Source organism: Dreissena polymorpha, chromosome 16, assembly GCF_020536995.1.
Source record: "Dreissena polymorpha isolate Duluth1 chromosome 16, UMN_Dpol_1.0, whole genome shotgun sequence".
NCBI classification, from domain to species: domain Eukaryota; kingdom Metazoa; phylum Mollusca; class Bivalvia; order Myida; family Dreissenidae; genus Dreissena; species Dreissena polymorpha.
The window spans coordinates 45,744,767-45,770,891 of record NC_068370.1 but is presented as its reverse complement, the minus strand read 5'-3'; the positions used below and the strand labels follow the sequence as shown (position 1 = coordinate 45,770,891).

The window sequence follows — 26,125 nt, the reverse complement described above, 5'->3', positions numbered from 1 at the left end:
CAACGGTGTTGAGTGATTTCTACGCAGTTAATGGACATGAGAAACCATTATAATTTTGATTTTGACAAAGACATTAAAAGCATTCATCATTATTTTTGAATTTCTCTTAAAGTGGTGGATTGACGAAAAAGACAATTTCTAAAATACCGTATTGTTTTATTATTATTAGTTTATATTGATTAAAATATTACGACTGCTATATTACATTACTGGGAAAAAGTTGTTAAGTTTTCATATTTTTCATATTTTCATATTTACTGAGTTCGTGTACCAGGTAATTTGGGGTGTTGTGTTGTTGAGGTTATATTGTGTGAAACTACGAGGAATTTTTATTTAATGTATAAAATGCACCACTGATTGCCTGAGCATAGATGGCCGAGTGGTCTACACGGGAGACTTTTTACTCTAGGAATGCATGGGTCAGTGGTTCGAGCCCTGTTCAGGGTTACTTTTTTTTCATTTTAGTCTTGATTTTTTAATTGAGATTTTTAGATCCAAATGTTTAATTTATCAATTTAAAGCATTTAATGACGGTATTTTGTAACTTTTCTGTTTTCGTCAATTTGGTTGACCGCCCCTTTAAACACATGCATTTACTAAACTATATCTTCGAAAAAAGGTACTCCGCTAACCTTCTTTATAGTTGTTTTAGACACATACATATGCGTGTTATATGGTTCCAAATATTGTAGATAAGTATCATATAAAAGATCATCATCATACTTTCCAGAATCGCCCAAGTCCATTATCAACACACTCTGGTTGAACAACACACTGTACTTTGACCTCAGAGGCAGACAAGAGCATATGAACATGCTTTGGGGGGACCTGGAAATAAAGCAAGCCACAGATGGAACCAGGTATATAGAGTACACGGAAAGAGCCACCAAGACCAGGAAGGGAGTGACAGATGATGAAAGGATGTTCAAACCCAAAATATTTGAACAGCCAGGTAGGAAATGAAGTTTATGTTGACATGGAAGTATTGATAGGTTCATAGTTTTGTTCTATCCATGTTTGTCATATGGCGAAGAAAGTTAAATTTTACCTAAAGTGCAACAATAAATTGATTTTTTAATCTGCATGTTTTCATCAAACTGACAATTCCATTGTTAAGTGTAATACGTGTTGTTTACATAATGTATTTAACATTATTCAATAGTATGATTTAAGACTCGGCATGGAACGACAGCTCTGCAGGGGCTTTGCTCAACAATATCTCCATCATACATGCGTATTGACTACTGTTTCTAGAATCTTTATTATTATCCAGAATGATGGAAACATGGTATTAATGAAATGAAAACAGAATGAGTTTAAAATTAGCAATACAATATTCATAAAGTCATATTCCTCTTATTGAAAAAAACCTACAATTTTATTGCAGGAGATGAGAGGTGTCCAGTGAAACTCTATCTAGAATATGAAAGTCGACGCCCACTAACATGTCTGCGTCCTGACAGTAGATTCTACCTCAGGCCCAACTATAAAGCACAATCTGATGGCGGATGCTGGTTTGTAGGTCAGCCTATCAGAAAGAACACACTTTGCCAGATAGCAAAGACAATGAGTGCAAGTGCTGGGTTTACAGGGAGACATGTGAACCACTCAGGTAGAAAAACATTGGTGACCTCCCTTCTTAATGCTGGATGTGCAACCACATAAGTGGTTCAGGTAACAGGCCATAAAAATATGAACACTGAACACTGAACAGCAATCACAGCTTAAGCATTGACCGGCAACACCAAATGGCCAACATGATTCACAAGAATTGTTCAAATTCAGCAAACAAAGCTTCATCTTTTAAAGAACCATGACCTTCTGGAGATCATGATGATGACATGACTGATGCAGAAATCCTACAACTTTCCCAAGAAATGGACCCCGTTGTTGAGCAATATAAAGAAGTGAAACTCCAGCTGCTGGCCATTGAATAAAATAAATCAATATGAAAATGTACTTGACTTGCAAGTTGTGCATAGTCCAGGTGGCTCATTATCCATGCATCATCTAAAAAACCCAGGCCAACTGTTTTCAAACTGCACATTCAATGGTGCAGTGAATGTGATTTTTAAGAATTAATATAATCATCTAAGATTTGTGACAGCATGATTCATATTTGTATTTTGATTGCATTTTCATTCTGCATATCGCATCATAAATATTACAAGATGAGAAGTATTTTTGTTAATTGTTGTAATCACAAATATATATACTTCACTAAAATGGCCTTTCTCATAATATGTTATATTTTTATATAAGTAATGTCTGATTCTTCAATGAAAAAAACCTTTAAAGCTGTTTAAAGATTTTTTTCACAGAAAAATAGTACTGAAATATGATAAATATGTATGCTTCTTGTTGAATAGAATACCTAGGTTACATTATGTCAGAGTCTTATCAAATATATTAAATGAAAAAAAGCCATTGAATAAATGTTGTTTAGCACATTAGTGGTTCTATAGTGTTTGTTCCTGCTAATCAATATTTTATGATATGAAATATTAGCATTTATTGTATGTTATGTTATGTACATGGACTAAATTTAATTGCCTTTCTTGTTAAATTTGATGATATTGTTATGTATGTTGACAGTTTGTCACATTTTAATTAAAAAAAAAATCTAATTGTATGTTTATAAACATGTTTTCCCACATAAAATGCTGAACAGACACAGTTTATAGTGTTTGTTACCTTTAAATTATACTTTATGATATTAAGAATTGCAATATGAGAACTTATTTGAATCATTATTATATGATGTCACGTTTGGTACAAATGTTATTGCCTTTCTTGTTAAATATGATATCTATTTTATGTTCTTCTAAAATCTAAAAAACAAAAGAAATTAATAAACAGTTTATTTTTATGTTCAATATTATGTTTGTTATAATGTTATACATACTGTAAAGTGTTTTCATCTGTCAATGAAAATAATAAATAACATTAAAATTTATTAAAATAAGTCAAACATTCAACCCAAGGGGTTAAAAAGGCAATTTAAGTGTTTGCATATTTAATGCTGCACACAATATGAAAAAATAGAGGGAAAAAAGTTCTGACAAAGTTCAGAAAAACAACAACAGGGAACTGCACCGAAAATGTACAACTTATTAAAAATGCTTGAAAGCATCATGTGATTTGTAACTATGTATTAAACCAACTCCGCAGCATAAATTAATTTAGAGAACATTTGAGGTACTGTTTGTTTTAAATTAATTAAACTTTAATTATATTTTTACAATCCTCAATCACAAACAAAAACACACTCAATATTTTAAAAACCTGCAAATTCAATAGGGTGAGGGTTTCAATTTTGGCAGTGGCTAGCAATTTTAGAATGTATGTCAGATGAAGAAAAATACCTCATTCCAATGTTCAAATTCATAAGAAAGAAATATAAATTAATACATATCCCACATTTTCAGAAAATTATTGTTTGTCCAATGAATGCTCATGAAGCATATCATTAGGAAGCATACAAACCTTTGTATCGATACCCAGAAGTCTGTGTACAACTTTATGTAAATACATTGTCATCAATATATTTATCTGATAATAATAAATAAGGCTCATTATGTTTTATAAATTAAGATGATAAAGAATTAAAAAAATAATATCATCAATATAAGCTGTAAACATAACCTTTATTAGGATACTATTTCATATCAATTCCTTTGGTTAACATTTCTATTATTATTAACTACTTTAAATTTTCAGCAAATTTCTCAAACCACGGTCTCAATATACGCTCCGTGCTCAAACTGACCAAAACAACACTTTAACTTGTCAAAAGGTGAACATACCGAATATACTAACTGGAGCAATTTCCTATATGAAGTCCAGACTATAATGACATACAATATTGATGAACGGTATTCCAATCGTGCCTGCTGATCGTTCGAGAGCTTGCTTGTAACCATCATGTAATTCTACAATGGTTGCAAGCAAACAACTCGCGATGTTTCACAAATTTCAAAGCATCCATGTTGTCCTGTCATACATGCTAATTAGTCTCCCTTTGCTACGTGTAAACAGTCTCGTCAAGACGGCCACAAGTAAAACGGTTATGTTGAAATGGAAGCGATGAAATAAATAATTAGCCAACTTAGAAAATATTTTTTGTTGTTTAAGAAAATGTGATGTGTGATATAAACGATAACACACGGCAGAGCTGGGCCGGACGTCTAAAATCGGCCCTAGCCGCATAACGGCCCTCTGGCCAAAGTTTCTCGGGCCGTTATTGTCATGTATTGTAATGTAAGGGACACAACTCGTATTGTCTTGTTAAAGCATGCAGTCATGAGTTACTTGTATTGAGATTTATATATATATGTGAATCTATGAATAAAGCCAGTTGTGAGTTACCCACCGACGAGTTCAGAGTTTTTACATGGTGTCAGAAATCTATTAAAAATCGGCGCAATCAGGCGATTGCATGACAATCGTACGTTGCAAATCTGTTGTTAAAGGTTCATTTTATACAACAGCGAAATGGCTTCGAAGGGAATCAGGCCATTACCGGAATTTAACCCGTCAGAAAGTGCATCAAGTTGGGAAGACTACAAACGGGACTTCATAATTCATTTGGACGCGCTAGGTCTGGACGACAAGCCTGGAAAAAGAAAGGTTGGTGTCCTACTTGCCAACATGGGGAGAGAGTGCGTAAAAATTTACGATTCGTTCGCGTGGGCGCCGGAAGTTGTTGCCAATCAGGATGCTGGAATCGCGGCAGTGCCAGCCGAGGATAAATACCATCTAGAAACAGTTTTTACAAAATTTGACAGACATTTCGGAGTGCATAATTACCGTAACATTAAAAGACAAGAGTTCCTCAACACAAAGCGTGGTAACCTGTCAATAATGGATTACATTTCGGAATTAAAAAGAAAGGCCGAACACTGTCAATATGGGGAACAAAAAGAAGGGTTAATATGTGACATGATCATTAATGGCGTGAATGACACAAAGTGTAGTGAAAAGCTAATGGAGATACCGGTTACACAACTTACCATCGAACGTGTCGTGCAGGTTTGTAGGCAAATAGAATTGACCGCGTCTCACATCAAATCACTGGGCGAAAGCCCTCACGTAAACATCGCTAGAACGCATCAAAACCCTCATAAGCAACAAAAATACTGTGCCAAGTGTTGCAGAAAACATGAAGTAAGGAAATGTCCCGCCTATCAAAAACAGTGTGACAATTGCGGTGAGTTTGGCCATTTCAAGGCATCCAAATTATGTCCTGCAGTCGGTGGGACATCGCATCAACAAAAGGAGATATCACACAGAGGGGCACGTGGCTATGGACGTAGACTGCGTCATCGCGGAAGTGATCGGGGAATCCACCGTGGATATCGGGGCCGTGGAGGTCAACGACGAGTTAATGTCAACTACACCGAAGCCCAGGAAGACCAGGTCGAGGAAATGTTTAACCAGTTTGAACATGCGGATGTGAACGACGTATTTATCGCAACATCGAGTGAAGATAATCATGAATGGTCCGCTAACTTGAAAATAGGGTGTAAAACGATAAAATTTGAAATCGACAGTGGCGCAATGTGCAGTGTCATGTCATATGGAACAGCGAAGCTATTTGAAAAGGTTGCACCAATCAAAAGGAGTGATGTTATTATTAGCGGTGTCAATGGGCCAGCAGTGAAGGCGCTAGGAATGATTACATTGCTGTGCGAGCATAAAAATATCAAGCGTTCGGTTAATTTCCAGATTATGAACACTCCAAGAGGCATAAACTTGCTTGGAAGGAATGATTCAGTTGATTTTGGGCTGATCATGAGAATACACACCGCAAGACTTGAAACAGAATCTATCATTGAGAAATATAGTGACGTCCTTGGGGAAGAGATTGGGTGTATACCGGGCGAGTACGAGATTAAAATCGATAAGTCAATAGAACCAGTAGTTCATGCACCAAGACCGGTTCCAGTCGCGATTCGTGAACAATTGCAAGCTGAACTAAAACACTTAGAGAAATGCAACATTATTGCTAAAGTAACAGAACCTACGCAATGGGTCAGTAGTTTGGTGTGCGTAAGGAAGAAAAACGGAAGAGTGCGAATATGCATTGACCCCACAGATTTAAACCGCGCAATCCGAAGAGAACATTACCCAATGAACAGTTTTGATGATGTTGCCACAAGATTGAATGGGAGTAAATACTTTACAACGCTAGACGCGAATATGGGTTATTACCAAATAAAATTAACTGAAGAGAGCTCGAAGCTCACAGCGTTTAATACTCCGTTCGGCAGGTACCGATACCTGCGGATGCCGATGGGCGTGAAGTGTTCGAGTGAAGTGTTCCAACGGTCCATGGAACAGAACTTTGGTAACATTGACGGGGTAGAAATAATTGTTGACGACATTTTGATTCATGGTAGAACACTGGAAGAACATAACAGGCGCTTGGAAACGGTGCTTCAAAAGGCACGTTCAATTAATCTGAAGATGAATAAGAAAAAGTGTATGTTTGCCAAGCCGGAGGTGGACTATGTAGGTCACAAACTGACTGGAGACGGAATTAAACCGACAGATCAAAGAGTGAAGGCGATAGCAGACATGAGAGAGCCAGAAAGCTTCAGTGAGCTGGAAACCGTGTTAGGCATGCTATCGTATGTTTCTAAGTTCATCCCAAATCTCAGTGAGTTGAATGCACCACTGCGCGATATGAAAAGGCTAGAAACGTGGAGCTGGGGTGACGAAGCGAAGCGCGCGTTCAATAAAATAAAAGAAGCTCTTGTTTCAACAAAAGTACTTCAGTACTACGACTTGAAAAAACCTGTCACACTCACAGTAGACGCATCAATGAGAGGCCTGGGAGCCGCGATAATCCAACAGGACCGTGTTGTGGCATATGCGTCACGTGCGCTCACACCGACAGAGCAACGGTACGCTCAGATCGAAAAAGAAATGCTAGCCGTTGTATATGGCTGTGAAAAATTCCACAAACTGCTATATGGCCGAGATACTTTCCTAGTGGAATCTGATCACAAACCGTTGGAGTCGATTCTAAAGAAAGAAATACATAAAGCTCCGCTAAGGATTCAACGAATGATTTTGAAGCTTCAACCGTATGACTTCAACCTCGTGCACAAAAGCGGCAAGGACATGGGTCTAGCAGACTGCCTCAGCAGATTACCGTTAGAAAATCAAGATGAGAAAACTATCGATGAAGAGTTGATGGTTTTGAAGCTCGACACCTTGTCGTGTTCAAACCATGACAAAATTGCACGCGCAACGCAAGCGGATGAACAATTCCAAGTACTGGCAAAGGTTATCATTCGAGGATGGCCAGAAACGAAGTGCGAAGTTCCAGTTGAAGCCGTTCCATTTTGGGATTACCGCGATGAAATATCAATTTACAATGGAGTTCTGTACCGAGGGGAACGCGTGTGTATCCCGAAAGAAATGAGAACAGAAACGTTGAAAGCGATACATAAGTCGCATTTAGGGGTAGTAAACTGTAAAAAGAGGGCGAGAGAGTTAGTATTTTGGCCCGGCATGAACAAACAAATTGAAGATCTTATTGGCAAGTGTAGTGCGTGTTTAATGCATCGCAAGATGAGCCAAAAGGAGCCAATGATCATCCAACCAGTACCTGAGCTACCCTGGAGCAAAGTTGGAATGGACTTATGCGAACTAGAGGGTAACAATTACCTAATCATTGTAGACTACTTCTCCAACTTCATTGAAGTAGCACCATTGCAAAGAGACACTCGAACGAGCACCATCTTAAAACACATCAAGCAAAACGTGGCTCGTTATGGAATCATGGACTCAATCATCTCGGACAACGGTCCACAGTTCACCAGTGCTGAATTCCGAGAATTCATCGAAAAATATGGCATCACCCATATTACGTCGTCGCCTTTGCACCAACAAACAAACGGCCTTGCTGAAAAGGCTGTACAAACCGTTAAAAATCTAATTAAAAAGTGTAGCGAAACAGGGGACGACATCTACTTAGCCCTGTTAGAACTAAGAAACACACCACGCGATAACATCGGATCACCGATGCAACGTTTGATGGGTCGACGCGCAAAAACACTAATACCTATGAAACAAACATTGCGACAACCAGAAACAACCAGTGAAAATGTCGCACCAAAGTTGTTGGAATTTCGTGAAAAGCAAAAATTCTACTACGACCAACACGCGAAGAGCAAGGACAATCTTCAGCCAGGGGACGCAGTAAGAATTAAAACCCCATCTGGTTGGAAACCGGCAGAGTATGTGAAACCGTCCGAATACCCGCGATCACATATCGTTAAGGCAGGCGAATCGGGGCGCGAATATCGCCGAAACACGGACATGCTAATGAAAACAAAGGAAAGACCACACATTATCACCACAAACAATGACGTGTACATACCGGCACCCACAGCGCCAACAGAGACGGTAGCAGAACAACCATCAACAACTCCAAATCACGAAAACAGTGCTAGTGCGAGATCGAGCGAAACTCGAGACAAACCGGGGAAAGAGAGTGTACAAGACACTGTTAGAAAGAAAACGAGGTCAGGAAGAGAAGTTCACAAACCGATACGGTTAAATGACTATGTGTAAGATGTGAAGTGCAAAACATGTGTCATATGACTGCCTTATTATAGTGCAAAATAAACTTATTAATAAACTGTTTAATAACTATCATTCGGTAATATTGGTATTTGTATAAGTAAGATGTATTGTGGTGGTAAATGCATAATGTTCTTGAAACTGCACTATCATAACGAGTAAGGAACAGTTTGTACATATTTATTTTTATCATATCAAACTCTTGGTTAAGGTTTAAAGATTCAGTGCCTTCAGCGCTTTGATTTTTCTTCTAACAACAAAATGTTCATGAAATTTTCTTCTCACAAAAATCCAATATTAATTATTTTTGGGTGTATCTACTTTCTAGCTTGTTTTCGGTGTTATAACAGTCTGTTATCATTTCCTAGCTGAAACCCGACATTTACTGTATCTGGCATTTGTCATTTTGTCCTGAACAAGCTTGAATCCGAGATAACAGAGACAATTTTTTGGAAAGTTAGCAAACATGTATTTTAGTGAATAATTTTGTCTTACATGTTGTTTTATTGTTAATTTGATTTAATGAAGTTCAATTGCATATTTAATTTATAAGAAGTTCTTCATTACTTAGAGTGCATTTTATTCATATAGAATATTCTATTTTCAATAACAATTTAACACTCAGAGGCGGCTTAAAAGAAATTCCCACTATGGTTTTATAAAAAGAACAGTTTATAATGTGTTACTACAGGTTATGTTATTTGCTTTCTTTCATAAACCTCTTCGCATATGTAACGATAGAGTAGTTGGTGTATCATGTGTTTATATTTAAAAAAAAGAAAGAAAAGGGGATGTCATGTATTGTAATGTAAGGGACACAACTCGTATTGTCTTGTTAAAGCATGCAGTCATGAGTTACTTGTATTGAGATTTATATATATATGTGAATCTATGAATAAAGCCAGTTGTGAGTTACCCACCGACGAGTTCAGAGTTATTACAGTTATGACGGCAGCGGGCCGATTATAGACGTCCGGCCCAGCTCTGCCGTGTGTTATTGTCTAAATACCAATAACCTAGCAGTTTTATTGGTTTTATACTTTGTCTATTAACACTATTTTATTTTTATCGGCCAGTGTTATTATTTATGTCTCCGAGTTAAAGAGCGTTTCTGTCATCCCGATGTGTCCGAGTTAAAGACGTTATACTGTACGCAGAATTAATTGTTCATTTGATGAATGGGTTTAGCGCACGCCCGTGGAAGAGAAAAGGGGAATCTACTTGTTAAATAACAGCGGTTAAAATTAAATATTGCAAAATATGTATCATTCACATACAAATCATCATTTAATATCCATGTTCATGTTTACAGAGAGAACTGCTTGTGATAAGTTGCGCGCCTTTGCATAAAAGTAAAATGACTATAAAACGTACTGTATCTTAATTTACTCTAGATACGGAACACATTTGCGGTTTACGAAATGAACTAACAATCAATCAGGATCTGCGTATTATCCTCACATCCAATCCTTATGAAACATATGCTGAAGTATAACATAGAACACGCGATATCTTGTGTTAAGATTCTATGTGTTGATGGTGAGTTGTGTTGGAGAAGGTTATCAGCTACAACAATGAGATCAAAGATGGCGGATGCTTTTCTCAGCAGATGTTAACTCTTCCAGTGCTGGAACCGAATTTTGAAGGCCTTTGAAAACAGTTTGGATCCAGATGAGACGCCACAGAACGTGGCGTCTCATCAGGATAAAAACTGTGTGTTATTCTGCTAGTATTCTTTGAAAAAAATCAAAGAAAAAGCTTATTTTAGAAATTCAGCAGACGACATTTTGGCAGACGACAAATTTCCCAGCATGCAAAGGGTTAACCACATCAAAGGCACATCAATTACGGGGTATTTATGCGCAAATTTAGGGTAACTTGATTTTTATTATTCGATAATCGCGATGATATATCAACAGACAAAAGACATAAATACGAAGTGAAGATGCAATTGAAACATATCAGGTAACTGGCCTAAACGAATCATCCATTTATATTTCGAATGAATATATATCTAAATGCAAATTCTTCGATCAGTCAACATTCAGGTTGCGGTTTGTTCAAATGTTTTTTCAGTCTTCTATTGATAGAAAGATTAAAAAATGTCCGTCAAATATGAAATCGGCTTAAAAACTTTCATATATTGTATAGAAACAATCTTCTTAGTTGACTATGAACTGTAACACGTTTAAGAAATTTTAATTTCCAAAACCATGTATATGTCTCCTCTTTTGTTATTTTTAATACAGCTTTATTCACTTCAGGAATCAATATCTGGTGCAGGTGGTTTTTAGTACGCATAGGTTATACAACGAATAAAACGTTATTATAATGTTTAAGCAGTTCTTGTAGATTAACGATCGGTTTTGTCATTTTAGTTTATAGTGATAAAGGCATGTTTATTTGTAACTCCCTAGAATAAACTGTACATTTTGTATCGAGTTCTAAATTAATGTCAGTTTGCAAAGAAGCTTGACCAAACCTATGCGTACATGTTATGCTGCACAAACATATAACCGCGATCATCAAATTCAAAACACAGTTTAAAAGTTATCAAAATCCATGTTCAAACTACGTAACTAGTTATTAAACAAGTAACGTTTAATAGGTAACTAGTTAATGGAGCAAGTATCGTTTATAATCAGACTTGTGTGAATGCCACTTAATATGACGTGACCTTGATTTCCATTAGTAACGTACACTGTTGTTCATGCGTTCGCATTGATAATTTGAGCCTCGCTCTGGAAAACGGGGCTTAACACATTTACATGAAATGTCGTCCTAGATTAGCCTGTGAAGTCCGCACATGTAAATCATGGACAACACTTTCCGCCTAAACTGGATCCCTGAAACCGAAAATGCCTCACAAGTGGAAGTATCGTCCCTAGTTAGCCTGTGCGGACTGCATTAACACCCGTGTTCTAAGAGCGATGCTTTATTACCATTAATCCATGATAGTCTGTATTTGATTGTTTAAAATATGAGCGGTGCTACCATGAAGTTATTTGTGGTTCGAGGCGGATTGCTGCTTAAAATTTAGAAAAAATCTTTAGTTCCAATCCAAAATATAATTTAAATGAAATATACTAAATTTATATAAAAAAAACGTCTGTTTGTTTTCCACAAATATAAATTTAAATTGAGCAAATCGTCTTTAATAACGTAATTTATCAAAAGATTATATTTAGATATCTGCTTTCATTTAATAAATCAAACTTTTCAGTTTTTCCCAAGGGGCATACTTCTTTAAGAAAACTAGTTCTAATTGTCATTGTATACTGCATTAAAAATCAAAATTGAAAAACACGTTAAATAGCACGTAAGGATTCTCAGACGTTGCAAGCTGCCAACCCTCAATCTTTTTCCCCTATTTCCTTATTAGTTTCTGAACCATTAACCTTAGTTTCTGAACCATTAACCTACAAATTGCACTTATATGAACATAAACACGGGCCAGGGAAAACTAAAGTGGTATATATGTATTCATAACTGCATAATGCATGCATTTATGAAAGAAAAAAAGAAGTAACACGTGGAATAAAGAAAAATATTATCACATTAGTGTTGTTATCTTCCCTCGGGAAAACAGAAAAATAACAATCGCTTGTGTTTGTAGAACAAAAACGGCTGACGAAATTTTTACACTTAACGTCTGATATTTTTATGATTCAAAATTGATAAATAGAAAAAATATGTTAAGTTCACCGCCCAAATGTTAGGTTCCAGTTTCACTTACAAGTGTAACCACGTTTGCCACAAATGAATATGCCATATTCATGATGTTGTTGAGACTTTTAGATGTTGCATACATTTATAAAACATATTGCATTTAAATGAAACTTCTTACATATATAAATAGCATAAAGGACATCGTTTGTAAAGTAAAGCAATTGTGCCAAGATAGTTCTTACTGCTCATTTTGTTGTGCTCACATAGAACTACTAGTAATTACCTAATCTAGAATACCGCATCTAGAATAGTTTAATTACGCAAACATATGTTTAAATAATTCTTGTGATTTGCGAATCGGTAGATCATTATAATTAACATCATCGACGGGCAGGTTTACATAACTGTTCAAATCAGTATTTTCTAACAAATCACTCTTTTCACCAACGCGCGAGCTTAAAGCTTCTGGTGGGATGTAACAGTGTAACAAATATACATCATTATCACTTCCAAATTAGTTTTTAAGCAGTTTTATACATAGAAAACCACATGCATTATGTTCAATCATTTCAACGTTAGCTGATAATATAGTGTTATAGTAAACAACAAGACCACCGCTATTACGTTTAGCTTTTTTGTTAAATTTAGGCCTTGCACATTAAAGTGTTCAAGAGCATGTCTTATAAAGAAACAATAAATGATATCATTGAATAATCCATATTATTGGTTTTCCTTATAAACACTCTACTGCTGTTGCCTAGATAAGACATTTGCGTGGCTTTATTCATGTCGCACCTACTTATTAAGTCGTTGGATCAAGATCACTAACTTGTGTGAACTACATCGTAAGTATTGGGAACGACTTTATCAACATTTGAAGGACATACCTAACTTTGTTGAACGATTTAACAAGTCGTGTAGTCAAGATAATATAGGATTTATAGTAAAATATACAAATATCGATGGTCATACGATATGACAATTCTTGAAACTGTTTCCTTAAAAAGGTCGCCTTAGCGTACTACTAGTTGAAATAGTGTCCACCTAGCGAGTAGAGGCCGAGGATCCCAGTTGGAATGTTTTCTAGATTTCCAACAAAATATATGAGTCGTGCTCTGTGAAAAGGGGATTAAATGCATTTGGCTGAAGTGTGGTCCCAGATTGTGCAGTCCACATTTTTGCTAACAAGAGACTTTCTTTAAAGAGAAAATATCATACATTCGGAATTGCGGACTACACAATGCTAATCTGGGACGGCACTTTATGCATATACATTAAACATCTTTTTCTCAGAGCACGGCTCATATACATGTCTGGTTCTGCCGTACAAACGGACTCGAAAGTATTTCAATAAGCGGCTGGTTTCCCAAGCGGAAACGATAAGGTTTTATACCGATAGAAGGATTTTTAACAAACTTATAATTTAGATAAATGTTTATAGTGTACTAAAATATAATTATAGGAATTTATATTATTTTTTCAAATAAACGTGTTGTTAAGTCTTATGGACCATATTGAATATTACCAAAATAAACTACAATTGTGTTTTATTTTGGTTACAAAAATACCTTTATGATATTTAGTCTCCATTTCAGAACTTCAGTGAAGTAATTGTAGAGTGTATCGTTGAAGTTGTGGCCATCTACTCCTTAACTCCTCCTTGCATTGCAATTATTTTTTGTAAACCCAGTCTGTTCCGGCAGAATATCACCTGTCGTTTAACTAATTGACACACATGTGACATGAACTAACTTATATTTATGTTTATTTCACAGTATACCAAATCATACTCTCTGAAGGACATTACTTGATTATTCAGTTCACTGTTTACATATTTAGTTAATAATGATCCTGGAGAAGTTGCATTTCCAATAGCAATGGCATATTCAATAAACCTGATCAGTTGTGTGCGTTTTCTTCACTTGTATACATACTAAATCTAAAAGACTAACAAAGAGCGTCTTTAATAATGCGTAAATAAAGTTTAAGTATACAAACGAGGTGGTATACTTACTTTATACAGTTTTAAACTGGTACGAGGACAATTTTTAAAAGATTTGCCACTCAATAACCGCGTCGTTCGCCTATGGTCCTGTACCAGGAGCATCTACATATCAGAGAATATTAAAACGTCTATTGGCACGAACAAAATAGAATATACTTAATATTACTATATTTTGCTAGGCGATTTTGTTAAACAATTAATAAAAATGGTTTGACATCTGGAATGTGGAAAATACGCTGATTACTTATATACTTAGTTATTGCAGTTACTACAGGTTTTTAAAAATCGTTGACATTTGAACTTTTACTTATATCATTTCACGAATATTTTTATTTAATTTTGCAGATAAATAAGAATATTCTTAATTATATCTACCACTCAAATTAAAGCAATACCACCAAAGGACTACGATTGAAAACCACGCCGTATGAAAATGTACTTGTGTAGCATAAATAGAAAATTTGATTTAAAGGCTCAATTCGAAAACAGTCAAATTAAAATGCGTAAATTGTGTCAAAACACTTATATTATGTGTGTCAAAAACGGACGAATTTATCCTTTTAACAAGTCAGCTTGAGTCTGTTATAAAGGTGTGTTTGTGTTACTTCACAAACAAACTTAATTGTTATCCCCGCATGAGACCCACGTGCAAATACCATCCATGTTTGTTTCACAGATTTCTAAACCGGTTCGCAAAGTCACGGTTCATTTCCAATAATGAATGTAATAGGAACCCCATTCCACGCTCCAAAACATTTCTTCCCCAGTAAGGTTAACCAAATAACAAACGTTCTAAGAGAAAATGTGTGTTTGTAATGTACTTGTTCGTAGTAACCTTTCATTGAATATTCCGTTCTAAACAGCTTTCTTTACTAAAGTGTTATGTTAAAATGCTACCGTTAGTAGGCACATTCAAGAAGAGTTGTTTTTTTTAATCATGTATAACTCGTAAACATTGTTTGATGTTTATGATTTCAAATTTTAGTTTAAAACTATAAGAAACGAACAAATTGAACTGTAAACCATGAAAACATGCTCTTAAAAAGTTCGCACTTTTTGCAACACTGACAACAAAAACTACTTTCAAAAAAATAATACACAGACAAATCCAGTCAAAACGAATTTATGATCATAAATTGTGTTAATGTATTAGTTATTGGGAAATAAAAGGTTTACAATGCTTCGTCTACTTCTCCGAACTCAAATGATATTTAGAAGTCAATTTATATATAGACTGGTGATATATAACGATAAAATATGAAAAGTGAATTCATCGATCATGCAGTCATCATTCTCAGCAGTAAAGTGATCATTGTTAGCATCATCAATAAATCGTAATTGATATCATTATTGGTATCGATGTTTCACAGCCATCGTCACAATTAGCATTATCGTCATCGAAACAATTGCATTGGTCATCTCAATCAGCAACATAATTTACAGCGCAGCAGCAGCAGCTACACTAATGGTAATGGTATTAATCATCCTTTGTATAATCTATTTATGTTTCTTCGTTATAACATAGATGTCTTTATCAACAAACGAAAGAAGCAGCTATTTTTTTTATACAGATAACGGTGTTTAACTTAATAATTGTTGTTTATCCTATCCATGCATACTATGTATAAGCTATTTATATTTCGTCCGTTATAAACATAGTTTTCTTTATCAACAAATGAAAGAAGCAGCTATATGTTTATACAGATAGCGGTGTTTAACGTAGTAATTGTTGTTCATCCTATCCGTGCATAAATCAATTTCGCTTTGCCTATTGCGTGTACATCCCTTAACACAGGCGATTTCGAAACTTCTGGAAAATCCGACGAATTATTGATATTTTCACAGAAACAGAAACAAACGTTACAAGTCGAGTATACATTCGCACAAATAGCTGAAACCACATAAGGACTACCTTGTATTATAATCTAACCAAAAGGTAAATAAACACAGTTTATATATTCCCTGCTTTAATATTGCGTAAACCAACAGTATATTTTCAATCATGAATATAATAATTATATGATAATTGAGAAGAAAAATCAGTCAACGTTCAGCTTTCGGTTTGTACAAATGCTATTTTCAGTCTTCTATTGATGGTGTGATAAAATAATACCCATCAATTATTCGGCTTGAAATACGATCACATATATTGTACAGAAAAATCGACTGACTCGTTTAAGTACTTTAAATTTCCATATCAATGTGTTCTTCACTTTAATGTTACATTTAATACAGCTTCACTCCCTTTAGTTTAGGAATTAACTATTGGTTTTAAGAATGCAAATTTTAATCAAAGATTAGAACGTTATAATAATCTTTAAACCTTAATTGTACATTAACGATATGTTCTTTAATTTTTCATTACGCTAATTACAGGCATTTTATTTTTATGTCAAATATTGTAATTTTGCTATTTACGTCATGCTAAGTAATGTAAATTTAGTGTAATGCAACGTATTAATGGATATAACTCAGTCGTGAGATCAGCAACTTTATATCCCACTGTGTCGATACAACCTTTAAAGGTTTTATCGGTGAATGAACATGTACATGTAGAGACAATTTGTATGTTCATTCATATATTCATTATGTGTTGTCTCCCTTAAAACATGAAACTTGTTTATTTGCTTAAATGCCAATTACTATGAAAATACATATCCAATGGCGTTTTACAATAAGCTGAAAATGAAACAAGTTAAACAAGATATAAATAATAAACCGATGATAAACCTGGTAAAAGGGATAAAATCGGGTTCAGTTAAAACATTGGACTATATACGGTATTTTGATTAAAAAAATATTATATCGGCTCACGAGTCATAGACCCAATGACTTCTAACTATACAGGATTCTTAGAGTCATAACTACATAACGTCTCACACATTAAGTACCCAACGAGTTATAAACCCAGCTGAGAACCACTAGATAAGGGCCAGTGAGCTAAAAGCCCGACTAGTGAGTACTGCGACTGGTATACTAATGAGTAAGACGGTGTAAAATAATATAATCATGGTCAGTTTAAAATATATAAGCGAGCATAATCTCAGAAAAGTGCATAAAATCACGAAAAAGCTAAGTTTGTAATTCTTCTTAAAAAAATTCTAAGGAATTCGATTGTCTAAGATCCTGAGGCAAGGAATTCCAAAGTCTTGACCCAGCGGTTCTGAAGCTCCTGTCACTGAATGTCTTTCGCTTATTGAACGGAACGTCATATGGGGCCATGTTTGAGCCCCATGACTGTAGACCTTGTCTGTTTGGAATATGTTTCGTGAGAAGTTCAGTGAGGTAAGCCGGGGACTCATCATTTGAGCACTTGTACATGAATGTAAGTACAGTTTGAATGTAGTTTTAAGATTATCCTTGCTTTGATCGGCAACCAGTGCAACTCATATAACGCTTGCTTCGAACTGTCAAACTTGCTTCGTTGTAAAACCAATTTGACGCACATATTCTGAATTCGTTGCATTTTGTTGATTTCGCACTCTGCCACACCATACAGAATTACGTCACAATAGTCAAGGTGTGATAGAACAAGGGAAACAATGAGAATTTCTGCGGACTGTCTTGTAAGAAACTTTCTTATGCATTTGATCTAAAATAGTTTAACATGGAAGAACGACATTTCATGGATACATGTTTTTTGAAACTAAGGGATTCGTCAAGGAATGCACCAATTTACCGAATAGTTGGTTCTCGCTGGAGTATGTCCCCTGCGATGTTAATTCATTCGTATGGATTTTCTGGAGTTGTTTCCGACTGCCAAAGAGAATAAACTCCGTTTTTGATGTGTTAATTTTTAATTTATTTGCATTCATCCATTGGTTAATAGTAAATGCGCATTTTCAAGTCCAATAATTGCGTTCTTTTCATTTGAATTAGACGGCTTAAAAGTTGTCTTGGCAATGTGATCATCAGCAAACTCATTCTCTCCCTTTGGTGATATGATAACGCATTGTTACAAAGGAAAAACACATATCCGCTAAAATTCGAATTGAGAGTCTATAGCAATACAAACAATAAATATCCGCTATTCATTCCGATTCAGCAAGTTTATCGCAGTCAAAAACATCAAAGTTTTGTACACACAGCTACACGCGGAATACATATGTGTCAGTTATTTAAAGGGGCCTTTTCACGTTTTGGTAAATTGACACAATTAAAACAAGTTGTTTCAGATTCTCAAATTTTCGTTTAAGTTATGATATTTTTGAGGAAATAGTAATATTGAACATTGACCATGCTCTAAAATATCCATTATATGCATCTTTTGACTATTTGAAAACCTGAAAATGATAAAGCGTTGCAACGCGAAACGATTAAATAATTTGGAAAGTTATGTTGTTGTTGTAAACTACAAGGATTGCTTAAATAAAGTAAAAAATACATCCCTTTATAACATGAGCACGGATGGCCGAGTGGTCTTAGCGAAAGTTGTTTTACTCAAGGACCCCAGGGGTCAGTGGTTCGAGCCCAGTTGAAGGTTCCTTTTTTTTTTGTATTTTTGTTTGTTTACTGGAGATTTTTATGTCCAATGTTTAAATTTATCAATATAAAGCATTATATGACAAACTTCAATACATGCCAAAACCTGTGAAAAGGCATATTTAAAGCTTTAAAGTCTCAATAACGCTCAAAATCAACGGAAATTTCGTAAAGTATTTCGTAAAATAAAGTTTACACCTAAACAATCTGTGTTCCTTATAGCAATAACCACAATTTCAACGCTAGATGTGGTATGATTACATAGATTTTTGTAAATACAAAATGCTCGTTTGTATTTATTTGTGACCACAATAAATTCCATGCTTATTTTCTGCGAATATATCTATTCATACGACACACGAACACTAAAATGGTACCATGTTAAAAACAAAATAAAAACAAGCATTTTGTATCCATAAACTTCTATTTTACCAGACCACATCGCGTGTTGAAATTTCGGCAATTGCCATAAGGAACAATGATTTTTAAACGTTTAGCTTTATTTTACGAAATATTGTATGAAATTTTCGTTGATTTTGAGTAGTAATGTTACTTTAAAGAAATACCCGTATGACACAGAGACGGAAAACACTCAGTGGTTCGCTTTACTTTTCTTGCGTTATGACCAATAGCATATAACTTACGAATTGTTCTTTTAGGTAGTCATGTCGATGTGCACAGTCCTTGGCACGCTATCACTGTTGTGCTCAACAGTGCTTGTGGTGTCCGAGCCAGCCCCGGATATCAGTTCGCTAAAAATCACGGGTTGCCAGTGCTATGGTGGTAAAAACACGTGCACCGTCGAGCAGATTGGGTATGCCCTTCGAGGGAGAGTGATAGCCACGTTTGATTCATCCTCAGTAAGTACATAACATACTTCTTTATACTGTGTTAGAATTGCAGTGTAATGCTTCGCTTAAAAATCTACACTCCAATTAGATTGAGATTAAACTATAAGTAACGTTCGTTCTGATAATACATTTATTGAGATATAATGCAATACTGCTATAACTCTCACGTTGGGCCAAGTAAATTGTTTTGAGGAACATACAGTGACATACAGTTACATCTAACACTTAAATCATTAAAGATTACTTTTATTTGGTAACTCAGCGTTTAGGTACAGTACTTTTTTCAGGTCCGGTGCACTGACGAAGCATTAACATATGCTTGCGGAACAGTCTATGGTTGGATTCTAACATGTGAAATACCATCCACTTCCGGTCAATTTGAGGTCAGGTACACCGGTGCCCAGAACCAGCTCTACGGAAAAAGCTTCGATCGTGTCGCGCTTCAGAGTTGCTCGTTCGGTAGCCGGCCTTGGGGTGCTAAAGGTTGAAACAACACGTACACAAATTTTCTGGACACAATCTTTTAAGAAAACTAAACATAGAATAAGATCAATTTCTTTTATTATGCATACTATACATAATCTGTTTGGAGTACTATGAAAGCATTCGAATACGTTTTTTCGCTGTGACATAACCTAATGCCTGTTCATTTTATCAAGCAGATAAGGAAAGCTTGAATAAAATATGCATTAGGAATCTTCTGTCAACCGTTTGTTTTGTCAAAGTTAAAAGGAAGTGGTGATGTGTGCGCTTTATACAAATAAAGAAACCGATGTTGTCTAGTTTGTTTTATGAAAATTATCTCCAATTTAGGAAACGAATAAAAAACGTCTTCATTACGCGCGATGTACGTGCTCACAGAAGGTCTTCATGTGCACTCGCTCTCGTAAACCCTCCACATTTGAAACGTCGACGATTCACGTTCACATATCAATTAAGTCGCATCAAACACACCGAAATGATTTGACATAAACTTGAGAACATACCTAACAATGTGTATTTGTAAAACCTAAAATCATTAACATGGTGAATCGTGCATACATTTTAAATGTTTTAATATAGTATGATGAAACAAATCGAAAATTGTGTCTGACTCAGTAATATTATTAGGGTTATGCGTCAAGTCATTGCGTATTGACTGGAATTTTAATAAACAATGGCCAGAGTATTTATCTGAAAAATACCTTGGCAGAGTTTGAATCTTGGTCACGTGCGTCGCAAAAACAAGGTCACAAGGTCGAATCTCTTCAGGCCACATATACACTGTATATGAAAATTGGTCACCATGTATAATCTTGACAATATCTTGTTTGAATCTGTTTCAAGCGCGTCTAGAAAAATGTCACAAACTCAAATTAAAAACAAAAATCTTACAATTCTAGAAGCACTATTTATGACTTAAGCGTGATGAAATTGTCAGATGTTTATCTTTGCAATATCTACGCAATGATATATTCTGAGCCAGGATTGTTCCAAATTAGATCACGAGGTCAAATCGTTACAATAACAACACAGGTACCGATCTCGATGCCACATTTACGTCTTGATAAACTTGCTCGTAATGTTTATCTGTGCAATATGAAAGCCATGATGTTAAAATCTGGTTCAAATTGGCTCAAACCTAGATCATCATGTCATGTCTGTAAAGATTGGTGTCCGAAGACTCGTCGAGCGCTTTGGGACCAGTATGGCCCCCTTGTTTGAAATATGGCCTTATATTTTAACAAATCATCTTTGAAAATAAACAAACATTCAACAACAAAATGAGACTTATTGTTGAACATAGATACACCAAATAAAGCTACTTACTTAAATCTATTGCACGAAACTGTCACTATACGTAGATATTAACAAATTATTTGTTGTCATTCTTTTTTTTTTAACAGAACAGATGTTTTTGTGTGCTTTGTATAATATATCATAAAGCTAATGAGGTAGATAAACGAAAACCTTTCCAGTCTTTACAAATGTTTAACATAACTATATTGAGTTAGATATAATGTTGTCACGAGCCGAGCGGTAGCTGTGATTTTACTTCAATTGCTTTATCTTTTCCAAACTTGAAGCTTTTGTTCAAGTTTAACATGGAACTAAAATGGACTCTGATAAACAGTAAACTAAGAATAACATTTTGCCTATTCAGTTGTTTTAAAATTGTCAAAAAAAATACAAACTCAAGATTTATAACCTTTCTAAATTTTATTCATTCATAACGAATAAATAAATAACAACTTTCAATATATATATTTCTTAACAGACAGATAAATTCTCAGACATTTACATTATAATACAGCAATATACACGTACATGTGTCATGTTAAGTATTTGCACTTTCTATTTTATAATGTTCTAAAAAAGATGACAAATGCAATTTTTAAGTTTTTATAAAATTCAGTCTTAATTTTAATAGCTAAGTCTTATTGAAAACTGTATTTTAATTCTTATATAAGAAAAATAAAATAGGTCTCACACCTAGGAAAACAAAGTTCAGAGTCCTTGAATGAGAATTTCCAGTGCCTTTTATACTCTCCAAAAGCGGACACATAACGTTGTGCAATAATAACGTAAAAGCGCACATATGAATTGTGCACAAAAATCGCACAAACAACGCGCAGCAAAGCGCGCAAGAGCGCACAATAGAATTTGAGCGTTCTTGACACGGTAAATGTCACTCATATTAAAACGTTATTTCTGACAATATTACAATGAAACAAAAGTCAAATTTATATCAATTAAATAAATAAATCATTTATAAAGACAACTATTACCTTTTTAAACAATTTTTAAGAAGGAATATGAGTATTAATCAAATTATTTCGTATGACTAACCTGTCAAAATACTGTAGTCAGTGTAAACTACCCAGAAGGCACTTATGTCAGCATCAGGAAATCAACTTCCTGTTTATGCAAAAATGGCTGCCACATTAACAGACGCTTATACAATGAGACTTTTAAAAAGGATATTACAAATAATAAAGAAGCGCAAAAGGTAGGCATCGGCTGTTATCAGCTCTAACTTCCACACAGCATCCAATAAAAGCATTTAATAACAGTGACATAGTCATTTAGATGCAAAACATAAACGGTAAAAAAGAACAATGTACATGTACATAAACACATGTTTTCATAAACAATCTTGGGCATGACATTACCCCTCCTTCAATTTTAAAGGTCCTCCTTTAAATAATTAAGTAATTAAAAATTTGTACTTTAACTCTCTAACAGTTACAATATCAGTAAAACTGTAATATATGAAAAGAATTTAAACACTTTGTACAGTGTGGTTTAGAGCATTTTTTAAGGTACAACACTTTTTACAGTGTTATGTTTCACTGCTTAAAGCACAAGAACTACCATACAACAAAATGCTGTAAAAACAATCACAAAAAATTTCAATCCTATGTACAATAATAAATTATTCGAGATCAGAGAAAGTCCATATAAATAATGTGATGACTAGACTTCCAATTTGTACAATTAAACACAATGGAAATAATTTAACTGACTTGTTCAGCAAATATTTTTACATACAACAAAAACAAATTACTCTCAAGAAAATCTTGAATACACAATTTTGACTTGAATACCAAAGTTAATTAGTCAACATGTATTTACTTGCAAACACTTATACTTAAAACTTATTTAAACTTCTAAAAAAATGACTAGATAATTTAAAACACTAAATGATACAATCCTGAATATGAAAAATTTAAAAGATGATAACCAATGTTTATTGTAAGTGAAATGACAATGTTTCAATGTTTCAGACAACTAATACATACGACGATGCACGAATCTTCTGTCGCGGTGGTTTTCCTTATCATGTCTGTCCCTTGAGTCGTGATTTCTGGGGCGCAAAGGAGAACGGTCACGGTGCTGGTTGTATCGGACGGTAGATGTTTCAGTTGCAGAATGGTCAAGACGGTGATGGGTGTTGCTGTGGCTGTAATCCGGATGATGATATGTGGGTGGGGGACACTCAGCTGCTGGTTGTGTGGGTTGGTTTTGACTCCTCAGGATGTCAGTGAGGTCTGCCATGCTCTTTGTGAAGTCACAATTGAAGCGATACTGCTTGTTGATTTCTGTATGTATATTTTTCAAGTTGTTATTGATGTCTGCCAACACAGCCATTAGTTCATTGTGTCTTTTAACAGAAGAGTTGGATGAGACTGATGATGAAGATGTAAAGAGCCAGATGAAGAGCTGGAGTCAGATGTTGTTTCAGGGGCAAGAGCACGACATTCTTCGATGGTTGGCAGAGTGGTCAAAGGATCTTCTTGGTCGATTATGGCTTGAGGTGCTTCTGTTTGTGCGGTGTGAGATGGTGGGAGGCTGGTCAGGGTTAGTTGATTTGGTGCTAGCGTTGGGGTGTTTGTTGATGTTCCGATGACATTGATCAGTTGTTGCAGGGGGCCTATGCATTCCGAGAGGTTGACGTAGGTGATGGGTTGAGGTTGAAATGTCTGAAGAGGAGTAAGTCTGGACGGTTGTGCTGGAGAAGATTGCTGTAGGAAAGGAGACAGTGGCAAGTTGCTGATTGGACTCAAGTCTGGAAGCGCGGACTGTATGGCTTGATACAAGATGTCTGGCTTCTTGGAGATGGAGAGCCAATGGCGTTTGCTTTCTTCAGCAGAAAGGACAGCAACATCCCGGTCAGTAATGAGATATGGAGATTGATTACTGACAAGGAACTCTGGACTGTCAGGGATGTTTTTCTCCTGGAGCACAACTGCATGACGACGGAAACTGTGAACATGCTTTTCCAGTTCTTCGCGTTTGAAACATCTAAAGAGGCACAGACGACAGTAGTATGGAGCTTGATCCAGACTCATGTGCTCCTTCAGGAAATGGTTGTACACGCGGTATTTCGCCTCAATGTACACTTTGTCCATCCGATGGTAGCATTTCAGGCACTGATAGGCGCGACGACGTTGACTACTGGATGAGAATTGAGACATGATGGAAAGATGATTGGATTGTTGACTGAAAATGAATAACAAGCATGTTGTTACTTTTCTTCTGAAACATATTTTTAGTCACATCAGATCACTTACAAATAACTGTTCTCCACTTATGTCTTTGGATTATGTATGCTTTCACATTGTATATTTCCTTTCGCCGAAATTAAAATAAAAAAATTAATAAATAATTGATTTCGTTCAAATTCTGATGAATTTAACATCCAATTACACTGAATCATTTCACTGACGAAAATTCAAATGCAAAATATCAACAACGCTCAAATTCACTGCTGTGCTTTCTGTTACACTGTTAACTTGATAACAATTATTTTGTCAGACTCAAAACCCGTTCTTATTCTTAATCATTGCATTTTATCAATCGGTTCCCGGCTCATTGCCCATCACACATGGTGATTCATTCCCGACCATACTTAAGGTCAATCTTTCCCTATTCAATACCGTGAATACCCGTTCTTAAGACTTTAAACAACTCTCTGACATTTTAACTTCACAACTTAATCATACCACAAGTTAACTTTTCATCTCTTCTATAACAGAATCACATTAGCACTATTCCATCACAAATACTGTTTTCTTTTGTTGACATTACTTATTACAACAATTACATGAGCTCATTTTTCCATAACTATGTATCCATTGTGATTTTTGAGGTGCATATACTTTTACAGTTTTAAAATACACATTTTTAAGACACAAATAAATAAACAATATAATCTTTTTCTCTGCATCATCTAATGCAATGAAGTTCATACAATCTTGGTTTACACTCATGTACATCACTAAAAAAAATTTATAACTGCACACAAAATATATTAAAACACAATATGAAACATCATGGTTTAAAATTTTAACTTTCGTTGTTCTTTCAGAATCCATTTTGGCACACGATCTCCTTCGTACGGTTTGAGTTTATTATGATGAACAATTTTTTCATTTCCTTGCTTGTCTAGTTTTACTTGAAATTCACTTCTGAAATTTTCTTGCTCACCAGGAAAGGACCATCGTATGTTCGTTCAAACTTCGGTGCTATTCCAGGCTTTCTTGCTTCATTGAGATACCAAACAACATCACCAGTGTTGTAAATGTTCATTGACACTCTTGCATCATAAATTGCTTTGTTGCGCTTGGCAGCAGTCCCAAGGTGATCCCTTGCTACCTGATGTGCCTTTTGAAATCTTGACCGCAGCCAGTCGACATAATCTCCATACGATGTAATAGTGTTGTTGTCGCATGTTGTTGTGCTACCGAACACCAACTCTGATGGTAAACGGACTTCTCTGCCAAAGGTAAGAAGGTTTGGGGTCAATGTGGTCGACTCACTAGGTGTGACTCTATAAGCTCCTGCGAGGCATCCTAGATTCTTGTTAAAACGGTCTGTCCGGCCATTACACTGTGGGTTTCTTGGACTGGTCCTGATCTTTCTTGTTACTCCCTTGTCCAGTAATTCTTCTATTTCCCTTCTTCCTGCTTCGGCATAAGCCATTGACACTCTTCTTTGAGCTTGTTTCACTGTTTGTGTATCACCTGTATTGATAGGGGAC

At 35.4% G+C, this 26,125-nt stretch overlaps 2 protein-coding genes and 1 long non-coding RNA gene across 3 annotated transcripts; all 3 read left to right on the top strand.

Annotated features, from left to right (window-relative positions):
- Positions 1 to 356: 356 nt before the first annotated feature.
- Positions 357 to 2,876, top strand: LOC127862097 (uncharacterized). The gene is made up of 2 exons (XM_052401067.1): positions 357 to 952; positions 1,388 to 2,876. The coding sequence occupies exons 1-2, from the start codon at positions 808 to 810 to the stop codon at positions 1,663 to 1,665; spliced, it is 423 nt and encodes a 140-aa protein (XP_052257027.1). The 5' UTR covers positions 357 to 807; the 3' UTR covers positions 1,666 to 2,876.
- Positions 2,877 to 5,559: 2,683 nt separating this feature from the next.
- Positions 5,560 to 8,586, top strand: LOC127861810 (uncharacterized protein K02A2.6-like). The gene has a single exon (XM_052400490.1). It carries the CDS (start codon positions 5,560 to 5,562, stop codon positions 8,584 to 8,586), a length of 3,027 nt encoding a protein of 1,008 aa, XP_052256450.1.
- Positions 8,587 to 15,990: 7,404 nt separating this feature from the next.
- LOC127862100 (uncharacterized) lies at positions 15,991 to 20,380 on the top strand. The gene is made up of 3 exons (XR_008040443.1): positions 15,991 to 16,205; positions 19,411 to 19,611; positions 19,890 to 20,380. It is a non-coding gene; the product is annotated as an uncharacterized LOC127862100 (long non-coding RNA).
- The last annotated feature ends 5,745 nt before the right edge of the window (positions 20,381 to 26,125 follow it).